We start from the raw sequence: 13,314 nt of genomic DNA, 5'->3' as shown, positions 1-13,314 counted from the left end.
TATTTACATAATCTGAAGAGTAAATATTAGCCCATACTATATATATTTTTAATTACATATAAGAGAACACACTTAAATTCCCTAACAGGACTGGAAAAATACACTGAGACAAAGGTAATGGGCTCATATGACTTCACTGATAAGTATGGTATAATGACTGTAGCATGTTTCCATAACTTTGATAATAAAAATTACTCATTGGGAAGAATGTTGCTTTTAATTATTTGTTTAATACTGATCTCGTTAGCAAGCAAGCATGAGCCACACACTGGCTCACAGAGCAAAGCCTATTGATTAAACAACAACATCCAATATTAACTGCAGCTCAGATAATGGCCTCCTTAATCAATAAACAATAAGCTGCGTTCTAATGGGTCCTGCATGAATGAACCCAGAGGGAGCACAAATGAGAACTGCCATAATAATTATGGTATGGGTGGTTGTGCCTCGCCCATAGCTGTGGGGCCATAGGAAGTGAGGGAACTCAATTCAAAAGATGTGCTGGGAGATGCTTGCTACTTCCTGCCTCCTCCCCTCTCATGTGCTTTTCATCCTGGCCCACTGTCCCATAGGGCCACTGCTTGCTGTTGGTATGCCACTTTATTTTATTTTATTTTATTATTTTATTTAATCTTGCTTGCTAGAAGAAAACCTGATGTCTTAGCTCTATGAAACGTGTATGCCGTATTCCACCAACAGTGACTCCCCATGGACATACTACAAATACTTCAGGCCAGACTCAGCAATAACGCTGTGGACCACGGAGGACGGGATCTCTTCTTCCACAGGGGGATGCTCTGTTGTAGTGTACATATTGCTTCTTCCCATTAACTGATTTATATTGGCAATGATTGCACAAGTCTTGCTGGACAAATACAGAGCCCCTTCCTGCAAACATTTCTGCTCTTCTCAGCATACTTACTCTTGGCATTTAAGTATTTGCCGGATCAGGCCCCTAATTTATAATGAATGTCAGGCAACTTTCAGTGTATTTCAGCTAAATGTTAGCAGAGGCCCCAACCCCCACTGGGGAATTTTAGAAATACTACTTTAGCTTGTCTTTCAAGCCCACCCTGTCCCCATGCTTGAGGGAGTGCAGAATAAAACAGGGGGGAAAAAAAAGTCCTCACTTCAACACAAAACATTCTGAAAGCCTCATTGAACCTTGTACTGTTTCAATGCTATCAAGAGCTTTGCTTAGGCTTTGATTTAATCTGAATCAATGCATAATGTAACGAAGCTGTTCATAGTACATTAATTTTACTTCCATTTCAAGCAGCCAGTTTTCAGACAAACACTGTAATCATTCGGAGTTATATAAGTTTATAATGGCTGCTGGAGGCCTGTTGCAATCAGTGCCAATTGCTATTAGGTATGTAAATTGTTATGTAAAACATACAGGTTTGACATTCTTCATCAAAATAACACATGGTTTTAATCTGGGAGATAAATTAGAGTAAATAATATTTCAATCCATGGAGTTTTCCCTTTAAGGAAATAAAGTATCATTCAATCTATAGATAAGGAGGAAAAATACTCCCATTTACAGCTTTTGTTGGAAACTCTGAAAGATCTACATTGCGCTGCAATATTTATGTAAAATTTAGTTACAACTGTATCTTCTCCACCTACAATTGCTTTACAGATTGTGGCACTACAAACCGTACATGCCAAAGCAATTCTAAACATTGCATTCTGTATTAAACAGATAGTCTGGTTTTATATTCTCCAAAGTCAGTAATTTATTAACTATAAACACTTTTGGGGGCTTAAAAATACGATCCCTTTTGTGCCTTTCTTGACCACCGTTAAATGTCTTCCTTTAATATTTGTCCTTTCATAAAGAACATCTGGGCACAATAAAGATACGTCATATTATTAACTCAGAAGAAAGGCATTACAGACGCTGCAGATTTACAAAACAGAAAATAGAGCAGTTTTAACCACTGCCTATTTCTAGTCAACTCAGCGGATTTAACACCTATAAATATCCGGCAGCAACTACCCAGAAGGAAGAGATGCAAATCTAGGCATATGACAGCAGAAATGCCTGGACTGAAAAATGTGTAGATAATAAACATGGTCCCCCCCACTCCACTAAGGCTTTAAAATAGGCTTCATGTGCAAATGCTTTCTCCAGAGAAGCCAAACCATTCTAAAATGTCAACAAGAAAGTGAGAAAAAGGATACTTACTCTGCTTAAAACCTAAATAGGGTATTCGTTCAATTGGTGTTTTCCTTTCTTTCATATATTTATAAAGAGCCACAAGGAAAGCCTGCTCATCAGCTCTGCATCTTCACCTATGGCAATCGTTTGATTTATCCTCACTTGAGCCTTTTTTACAGTTGCTGTTGTTACTCTTGGGTTTGGGCAAAGCTGACTTAGCCTCACATTTTACCTGGGAAAAGAAAAAATGTCATATCAGATCTGGGTAATCTTTAATTTTCACTTAAGGAATAAATAACCTCTCCTAGCAGAATGGATTGTTGAAAAAATGAAGGCCAAACCATGCAACTGTGTTTGAGGGGAAACAAAGGAAGCTATTTATAGAGCTAAATGTCTTGTTCTGAATCTTAGTCACAACATTTTTAAATAGCCACATCTTTAAATCATTATAACCCATTGGTAATGCTCTCCAGATCTGCATTTTTATGACTATACATTGCTATGTCACAGACAGCTCCCATCTCTCACATACACTTGCTATTAGCAAGTCTAATAATAACCTTCATTCCAGGATTGACACTGAGCATTGTCAACTCCCGTAGACAACCCTTGGAGCTGAGGGTGCTCAGCCCCTTCCAGGAATGCTCAGCAGCCAGCTCTGAAACGACACATTTTTCTCTCCTTTGGCCCACCAAAATAGATGCAAACCTTGGCAAGGTCTACCCAGGCAGAGCTCTCAGCACACGAGCGGAGGTTCTGCTGTAGCATGGACTTAAGTCAAGTGAGTTTGAGCATCTGCTTAGCACAGCCCTAAGTATTTAGCGAAAGGAAGAGGCTGGTAGCCGGAGCCTTTCCTGGTAGACACCAGCAGCCCAATGCACAAGTCTCAGAGCTCCAGGCCTCCCACTGGCCTCCTTGGCAGACGTGTGCCAGTCAGGAAGTCAACAAATTGGAACCACTTTACCTCTCTCATCAGTATTCAAACATGGGGAAAAATATCCAGTGAGATCGGTTTAATCCTGCAGTCCTCCTGAAGATAATCCTCTCATTGAACCAAGCAAATTACAACTCAGGCATTGCCATAATTTATGTATACCAAAAAAAAAAGAAAAAAGAGCAGAAACTTGCGAACTGATGTTTATAAGCTCTCCGTGACCAAGATGGGATTGATACATTTCCAGTGAAATACTGGAAGTCCTCTAAATAGAAGGTCGTAGTGATGGTTACATGTAGTTTGGATTTGTACTGCCCCTTCAATGCTTTTGAGTGCTGTGAGAAGCCTCCTGGCAGCTCCATATCCTATCCAAGAGATGTCCTTTGTGCTCCCAGAGGGATCAGGGAGACTGTAAGAGCCCGAATTTGGTATTTTAGGAGGAAAGCAGAAGAGAGCAGGCTACCTTGCTGAACAGGAAGGCAGGAGCTCTTGGTCAACTAAACCACTGGCTCTCCTTCACTCTCCTTACTTTTAAACCAGGTGCTTCCTGGGTACTTGTTGACATTTTGGAAGTAAAGTGCTATGAAGAGCATTAACTAAGTGCTTGTAAACAAACAACAAACATATCAAAGACTACGATATGCTTATTTTACCTCAATAAAGCTACCCTATATGCTTATTTTACCTCAATAAAGCTACCCTATACTTCAGGCTCAGGGAAAGCACACTCCTCCAGGGTGTTAACTTCACAGAAAGCACTGACTTAAGGGTAGCTGCCTCCATAATTTTCCACTGACACTGGACAAAGCAACACGAGCTCCTAACCAGAGGGGAAAAGTGACCACAATTTTCCAAGGTAATCGATGCTGCTGAAAAGTCTCCCAGTTGGAAACTGCAGAGTACAGGCTCGCTCCTCCCAGGCAGTGCAGCAGGGACTAGGAAATGGACCTTCCTGTGGGATTTTTCTTGATCACTTGCTGTTGAAGTCTATCTGCTGTACTGCTTGATAGTCTCTGGTTGCATGGTTCAAAGAGATACCATTTTCCTATGGTACAAGACCCTATGTTTTGTCTTTTAGTAATAGATACGCTTGTTGACTAAAGTGCTGTAAAGATCCTGGGTTTCATCCAAAACTCAATGGAGCTAATGGGATTTTTTTCCTATTAAATGAACTTTGGATTTCCTCATCCACTTTTCAGTTCAGAGCTGTAATCCCTTGACTTTTTTACTTCGGCTCCTCGCAAAATTATTTAACAGCTTCCCCTTATAAAGCTTAGATTACATTGTCATAGTTTTCAATGCTATACCAAAGACTGGGTTAGCAGTCCCAATATGAACCCATGATTTCAATAAATTTAGATTTTTAATTTGAGCTGCAAATCTGTTGCAAGCTAAAACATGGAACATATTCACTGGACCTGGGAAAAAAAAATAAAATCAGTTTTGTCACCCACTTGCTAGGTAAAGTCAATCTATCAATCTTCTTAACGGATTTTCTTTTTCAAACTGAACAATTCAGAACTATGTTTGCAAAGACAGCCTGGGCATGAATGCTAAATGAAATCAAAGCTCACTGCTATGCAAGCGAACTAATGGCAAGGGATGTTAACTCCCAAGAAGACAAAAAGAAACAAAGAAAGTAACATTAAAAAAGCCATCAGGAGTGAGAAAAACCCATGTTACACACAACCTCCTTCTCTCCAGTGTACAGAGAAGCGAGGTCAAAGTGCCTGTGGAACTCAAAAGTGCCAAAATGCAATGGATGGACTCCAAGCAGCGTCAGGTTCAGCAAAGCTTTGATGAAGGCTGCAGTGCTTCATCTGCTCAGCGTTCAAGGCACAAGCCTCACTTTTGGAACCTCCCTACCATCTGACAGGAGGTACAGATGAATGACAAATTATTAACAAGAACCAAAAGGGCCAAATGCCATGCTGGGTAACACCGGTGTAAATCCAGCATAAGTGTATCAAAGTCACTGACAGCAATGCCAGATTTTCACCAGGCACCACAAATTGCCCTTCTCTCTCAAAACCTGATTTTGAATCTTCCTAGAGGGCAAAGATCTGGAGGAAGGTCCTGAACGTGGAGTTTTGCTTGGCTCTGCTCGCTTTTCTGGTCTGCTCAAAAAGCCTGAATGACTCCGTTACGAAGGGAGAGTTCAGTTTCCACAGGAGGAGTTAAAGCTCTTTCATTGTAGCCTCAGTGTGAGTCATGTAACACTTCCAAAATGAAACGGAGGGCTAAGGCCCTGACAGGCAACCCAGCATCACAGCATGGATAGGCTGAGGTGTACTGCGATGGCCTCTGGGAACATCTGACTGCCTCCCACTGTGTGTTCCGTCAGAAGCATGTGATCCATGACCAAACGGCTGGTGAACACACACCCGTGTGTTTGTCTTCTCCTGCCAGAGGTCACACACAACACAGACCACTACAGATCTCCACTTTAAAGTTTCAATCAGATAATGGCGGAGGTGCTCGGAATAAATCTCCAGGTCTGAGAGCATGCCAGGCCACCTGTGGCCACAGGAAAAGCACCTCCTGGCAACTTTTAAACTATTTTCCCAGATCTTGCTGTACAAATGAAGTGAGAGATTTACTTCAGCATTTGCACTAGGAGATGTAACGAGCAGATTCATTTGGGGACAATTTTCATGTCTAACATGTTAATCCTTTCAGCTCTTTGAAATGGTCAGATCAGCCAGTTTTAGAAAGCCTTACAGTGCATTTCTGCATACTTTGAACGGGAATACTCTTTGGCTGCATGAAGCAGGTCCGATGAGGGTCGTGCTGGAGCCTGCAAGACCCAAAAGCCTGTCCAGCACTGATGACATGTAAAGTATGAAAGCCTCCAGAGTCCTGGGAGCGTTCAGAGAGAAGAGCCTGATATATGCCTCTCCAGGAGAGCTGATCCTGCCCCAGTAGATGGCCTCATATTCCTGTGATTTTTACATTCCCAGCCTGGGAGGGAACACCTGTGGGATCTTCCCCAGGAGGTACCAAAATGCATGCAGTGACCAGCAAGGAGATCAAAAGCAAGAAGTGGTACATGGAAGACCCATTTCCCTTGGCAGCACCTGCAGGTCCAGGACCACATCGTCTTTCCTGTTATCACACTGTTTTTAACAAGCCACTTACACTGGAATTTAGTCAGAGCTGCTCCTACCCAACCAAACACTCTTCTGTGTCAGGGAACAGTAAAAGCCTACAAACAATCTGCTGATGGTTCCAGGTAAACATGCCACAAGACACCTAAGTTGTAAGAAGGAACAAAGCTCTCTAGACATCAGCAGCCGAGAACATGAAATTCAGCAAGTCATTATAACCATGTGGCTTGTGTTTGTCTTGCCAGGCTCAAAACCATAGTTTCAAAAACATAGAATGTCACTCCTGCCACTTCCCAACCCAAACCATACAAGCACTGCGTTTCCGTCAGAGCTGTCACCCCACCACCCGAGAAATGAGGCTGCTGCCAGGCACTGGGTGCCATGATCTGATGATGAAGGCACAACTTCTGGTCAAAAGGGATTTTAGCTGGAACAGGAATATGACCAGGATCACTGCAAATTGTTTTAGCATCTGACACAAGTGGATTTGTCCTGTTTACACTAGCAGTGTTCAACCCTGCTCTCCATGATCCCATTGTCAGCACTAGTCAGAGATGGAGCACGGACAGAGGAGGAAAACTGATGGTGAAGCCCAACATGGGGCCTAAGATGATGACTCTACATCCCACCTGTTCCCAACCATGAGAAGACAGTAGGTGGACCCCTCTTCCCCAATACATTTCCCCTCCTTCCCCAGAAACCCATAGGCAGGGTCTGTATAAAGTGCAATACAACTGCTGTAGAGGGTTTCTGATTCACTGTCCTCCTCTTATTGAAGTATAGCCACAGCCCTGAGACACACAGATTGATGTGAAGAGCCACAGCAAAGTCAGTGTGACTATATGCAAGGACATATCACGAGCGTGTCTATTATTTATAATGAAATTAAGCTGGCCAAGATAATTAATGCTATTAATATCTGCACAATGATGAGCACAGTATGACTAGATAAATAGAGAGAATTACTTCTTATCTGAAATATCCTCCCATTTGAGTAGTAGAGTGAACCCAAATATAAACAGAGAGGATAAACAATTTGGCGTGAAGTGTTACTGTTGTTTCAAATTATCTAATACCTATGTATCAGGTGCTGATGAGGCAAAACTACTTGTGCTACAGTCCAGGGTGCTGTGACAACACCGTCCATGCCACAGTTTGTTGGTAACATTTTAACATGAAAAATGGCTTGGGGGAAGGGGGAATTGAGGCAAATTGAGACATTTTCACACCGCGGATTTTGCACGTTCTTCCACAGAGCAAAAACATTCAGGCAAACTCTATAGTATCTGGCAGGACCCCGCAACTCAACACACCAGGCTCCAACGCCTTTTACCATGCCTGTCTAATACGATAGTACAGACTCCAACTGAGCACAATAGGGCACAAAAAGAAGAGAAACAGTGACTTAAGGGCAGAGCTTCATCATGAACTTCAGCCTCTTTTATCGTCATCAACAGAAGGCACAAATTTAACTGAACTCCTAGGGAGGAGGAGGATGAGGTGGAATTTAATTTGCCTTCCTATGAGAAACTGAGAGCAGAACACTTCCACTTGACCTCTTTAACCTCCTAATCTCCCAGGACATTCACTGTGTACAACAATACCAACACAAATGGATCTATAGATTCACTGTATTTCCTAAAGAGATGGTCACAACAATGGAAGCGTTTTTCAGATACACATCCATCTAATTTATTGAAACAATGGATTCAGGAGGAGTTGGCCTAAAACTTCAGTCTATGCAAACCTGTTTAGCTGTTTAGCTCAAAAGTATCACAGTGACAAAGTTTTGCCTCAGATAAAAATCGACAAGTACTGCTCTAAGTAATTTCCCATCTTTGCATTTTACAGTTTCAAATTAAATCATCTTGAAAGGAGCCATTTGTGCTGCTTTTTTTTTTAAAGAGAAAACCAAATTCCTATTTAAAACCTCTCAAGACAACATAGAAAATAGGATATAAATTACACTACAGAAGCTCCATTTTAAAATATTTTAAGGAAAAGATATAAATCCATAAATATCTAAAAGATTAAGTCTATAAACACAAATCAGTGATCCGATTTTTACTTGCAGTATGGGCTAAGCACTGCAGCACATACAGAAGACTCTGTAAAAGCATGCACTATTCAACAAACCCTGGAACACACAGCTCAGCACTAAGTTTTAAAGAAACAGCCCAGAATTTATTTTTTTTTAAGATTTCATACTGAATTTCTGCCTTTATCTTTTTTTTTTCCTAATTTAAAATAAGTTGAGATTTAACATCAGGGTAATGTCGTTTGTGTGTGCTTCTTAGAAACCATTACTAAAGGGGCTCTTGTTTCATAGTCTGTTTATCTTCAAACTTATATTTAGAAGTACATTGTAACAGGGTGAGCTGCTCCCAGGTTTATTTTTAATTCTAAGATACTGTCACAAACTATGTTTGTGTGTCACAGAATGTGAAAACTAACACTAGATGCCAAGAAAGCTTAAGCACTACCAGTTACCAAAAAGCTGATAGCATTAGGTTGTTAGGTGATTATAGTTGCTGGTAACTTTGAACACAGACATGATTTAAAGTGAAGAACAAAACTGTTGAAAAAAATACATTAATCTCTCCAAGAAAATAAGTTACATTCTAAATTTGAAACAGCATGCTGGGAAACAAAGGCAGGGCTGTACCTAAAAAAGGAGAGTGTACTGAAAAGAGTATTATTAAGTGATTTACCTTGGCAACAGCTTTGCTTTCAGAATTATTGTTGGAATCCTTAATGCCATTTAATGAATCTCTTCTCTGTGGGCAAGGCTTCTTTTTGCGCGGTCTGCCTTTAAGATTTGGCGCTGAAAATTAATGGAGAACAACTTGAGCACATTGTCTTATACTAGATTCTTAACAGCTGAAAGCATAATAAATAATTCCACTACAATCAGTCACAGAAATGTACACATCTGTCTACAGTAAATGCTTATTACGAGATTCCCATCCTCCATGGGTTACATCTTGACACACTATAAGTTTCTATAGACTATCCCCCAAGGCAAATCTATTCTTCTTTCACATAACTAATTAATATAAAGTCAAACACTGGTCTCGGAAGGACTTGGAGAGAAAGCACAAATATTTCTCCATGGTACAAAAAAGAAGAAACTAGAATATTAATAGGTAACTTTGCATTAATCACCCTGCTGCATTTATTATTTCTAATCTTCAAGTAAGAGTACTAACTACTATTTCCAACTTTGGGAAACATCTGGTTTTGGAAATGTTCTAAAATATTGAAACTCCTTACAGCTCCAAGAAATGTTTATATATGCTGTCATTCTTGTCAAAGTTCTTCTAAAAAAGTTAAATAATAAAAAAAAAAATACCCGAGTCCTGAAATGGATCAAAAAACCCCCTTAACAACTAGTTCTGGAAGTTGACAAGTACTGAAATAAGTGATTGATTGTTTCATAAGGGTTACACACTACACATATAAATTAACATGAATCACTTTCAGTTTTGTCCAATCTTAAGATAAAACAGCTCTGAAATAACACAGTGACTAAATCCTAACCGTGCTGAGCCATATGTAGAACGGGAGATGGATCATCATAAAAAATATCAGACTCATCTTTCAATAGCAGTATTACAATATAAATTATGATCACATATAGAAATAATAGATGAAGCAGATGTTTGCTCATTATTATGTGTCCTGCCTGCTTTCAGATTTAAAAATCAGCCTTTGACTACTATGGTAACATTTAAAATGATAAACAATCATTAACTAATGACTGTACCAAAGAATATAATTTCCTTTAAACCTTTAATTTCTAGGTAACCATTGTTTTCATTACTTAAAGGGATGATTAGAACAATGTCAGAAATCCAAACACCACAAACCTCTTGAGTGCCTTCTAATTGTTTCTAATCTTACATTTGTCACACAGTAAGCCAGTGGTTTCAGGACATTTTACATTTTAATTAGTTTGCAAACACAATAAAGGGTGCTAATTTGATTTTATAGTTTGAGTAACAGTGTCATATTTGGTCTGTTCAGAGAAAAAGAAAAGCCGTGGGTTTAAAACCAAAAGTCTAAAAGACACATCCTATATATATATATATATATATACATATGCATATGCATGTGCGTATGTGTGTAAGTTCATATTTGTGTCTATATAAAAATATGTTTCTCTCCATCTATCTCCAGTGAAGCACACTCTGCTTATTGAAAAGTACTGCAGAAATCAATTCTGAAATTGTCATCTGAGGCTAACATGCAAAATCAAACAAAGAGAGAAAGAAATTATTACCCATTCCAGTCGACAAACATCTGCCTGATTTATATCTGTACTCATGAATGCTACAGCATGTGACTGCACACTACGTCGCTGGAAGTCTCGACTTGGTGTGGATGTCAGTCTTACACAAAATGAACACTAAGAGTATTTGCTCCGTGCTTACAAATCCCCTCCCCCAGCCGTTCCATTACTCATATAAACAGAGATGAGCGACTCGGCGGGAGTGTGGGATGAGCTCCGAGGACTCCAGCGCCAGCTGCCAGACTGCCAGCCCCGGCCACGCCACCCTGCCTTATTTATAAACCCCGCTCATCCCTGTCCCTTTGATGTCTTCCTGATGCCTACTTTTTTTTGCATATGACCTGGATGGGATGGACAGATCCTCGACCAGGCTTAGTCCCAGCACCTTCTTTAAAAAGGTACAGAAGAAAATAGAAATGTTCCCTCAATTTACTGCACCCTGGCACACACATTAAAATGTTAACTTTCAAATGAATGGACCCCCTGACCTGGTCCAACCAACAGCCAGAGAGAGAAGTGGTTCAGCTAGGATCAAATACACTTGCATATGAATTACTTTTTCTTTTCTTTTTTTTTTTTTTTTTAATAAATAAAGAAACTAGTTTAAGGCTCAGTGTTTTCCAAACATACTTGTTATCCTGACTTTTGGCACTGTACTTTGTATCACACTATAAAGCACTCCTAATGTTTTGCTAAAAGCTTTAAAAGCAAGAAGGCATTTGTTCCTAAATTCCAGGTATATTGAGCTTGCATATAAACACTGTTTGAATTGGAGCCTTCCACAGCCGAACTGGCACAAACCCACAATGAAATGGGGTATTTGCATTCTCCCCGTGGCTCAGGAGCTACAGCCGGGAAGGTCTGTCTGCAGCACACACCAGGACCATCCCACACACCCCACGATATGACTTTAAATCACTTGAAGCCATTCCAGATCAGACACACAATTAACAAGAAAGCAGCAATAGGAATTCATACCAGAAGAGAAGGTCCTTGCCTCTAGTATCTACTGCGTGAAAGAAAACATTTGAAATAGTTCCAGTCACACTTGAAACAAGGCCATTAACATTTGCTCCCTAAATCATTATAAATAAATGCATTATTCAAAGATTATTTGTATTTCAGCTATATCAATTTTGTTCTCTTGAGCTAGGAAATATGACTAGGACTGAAGAAGTAATTTACAAGTCACATACTTGTTTTAGGTTTTTTGATATTTTTTGTTTCATTTATGATATATTCATGAGCACACTGCAGATTTCCTGAATTTGTTATTCATAATTATTTTAAAGCAATTTTACACACATGTTGTGTCTTAGTCCCAGTCAGTTTTCCTGATGACATTGGATGTTCACTTACTGGACAGCTAAGTGGATATCCCATGGTTTTTTCTGCTTTCTGGTGGAAAAGGACTTCTGCATAACCACCTGATTTCTTCACATGTTTGTGCATATGGTTTTCAAATTCATTTTCTGAAAGCATTTGTGGCAGTGAGACCTGATAACTTGTACGTTCCCAGAAGGTGAGAACATAAGCAAAGCATATTAAAGTAAAAAATTGATTAAATAAGTACAGAAAAAAGTTTGCATTTATTTGCCACCTCTTTAATCTAAGTGCCTGAAACAAGAGTATGAAAGATACAACACAATACTAGTTTAAATAGTTTCTCTCCTGTGCATTTGAAAACACGTTTGCTTTTGCCAGTTGTGGGTTTTTTCCCTTCCTTCCTTTCTTTTTGCTTCCTGATGTACTCGGCTACTGAAATGTCCACTGAGAGCCTTGATGGGCTGCTCGGAACTGTTGGCCTCATGTTCAGAGAGCTTGAGGAGCACGAGGGCATGCTTCCCACCTTGCACTGGTTATCTTTCCCATCCCTGTCACCACTGTGCCTGCTACCTTTACCCATCAACAGGAGTTCAGAAGGACCATTTCAGCACTCCTAGGATGCCAGTTTTACATCAGCATGTTGCCTCCCTGTTTCCCTGAGCAGCAGATCCAGTGGGTGTTATTTAAACAAAGCTGTCCCTCAGACCCCACCAACCCAGCTGGCTACGCAATGCAACCACTGCAGCTTGCAATGCTACCCACTGCTGCAGGGGATGCCGAGGCTGCAACACAGGGTTGCACAAGGAATCAAGCAAGAATCCAACAAGGACGAAGATCTAATTCAAGTGCAAGCATTTGTAACTATAAAGAACAAAAGGTGTGATTATTAACTAGTATGCATGTGGTGTGGACTTAAGTTTTTCAGCTGACTAATACTTGGTGGTAAAAGTCTTGTGCTCATGATTAAGTGAAAGCATGTGAAATAGGTAGGTCATGAACATCAACAGTTACACAAGCCATGATGACAACCATATCTTAACAACTCTTCCCATTCTGGAATATATCTTACTGCCGTCTCTGTTGTGAATTTTCAAGGAAAAGAAAATTACTTAATAGGAATTTATTTATAGGAATCTCCCCTCCATGTTTGAAAGGGTCCCTGGGTGTTGTCTCGAGATGGGTAGTCACTGCAAATCAGAGACTGCTGCTTGCACTCAACATGAGGGATCAGTATTTCTTGGAAGACCATGAGAAGTTAACTTGTGATGGAGTGGAACACAAGGCAGCTGGGCAGGAGAAAAGGGAAGATGGAACAGCTTGTGCCTCAGCCAATGGAGTAAGAGAGGGAGATTGGGAGACAGAGAGGAGAGAGGCAGGAGGTGTGCCCCCAGCCTGCTCCTCCTGCACTGCCTGGCAGGAGAGGTCTCGTTTTGAATCACACACTTCCCACACCCGCCTGGGCCACAGCCAGCTGCCCCATGCTGGGCCA

The 13,314-nt window shown here is 40.5% G+C and overlaps 1 protein-coding gene across 1 annotated transcript in view; it reads right to left on the bottom strand.

Annotated features, from left to right (window-relative positions):
* The window catches only part of ARID5B (AT-rich interaction domain 5B), a 120,764-nt gene that overhangs the window by 27,452 nt on the left and 79,998 nt on the right, over nucleotides 1–13,314 (bottom strand). Inside the window, exon 4 of the mRNA XM_037399924.1 lies at nucleotides 8,920–9,032. Within this exon, the coding sequence (XP_037255821.1) occupies nucleotides 8,920–9,032 (113 nt within the window). The remainder of the gene's footprint in view (nucleotides 1–8,919; nucleotides 9,033–13,314) is intronic.

This window comes from Falco rusticolus, chromosome 9 (assembly GCF_015220075.1).
Source record: "Falco rusticolus isolate bFalRus1 chromosome 9, bFalRus1.pri, whole genome shotgun sequence".
In the NCBI taxonomy this organism is placed as follows: Eukaryota; Metazoa; Chordata; class Aves; order Falconiformes; family Falconidae; genus Falco; species Falco rusticolus.
Note: the sequence above shows the minus strand (reverse complement) of the source record. Positions and strands in the feature narration are given on the sequence as shown.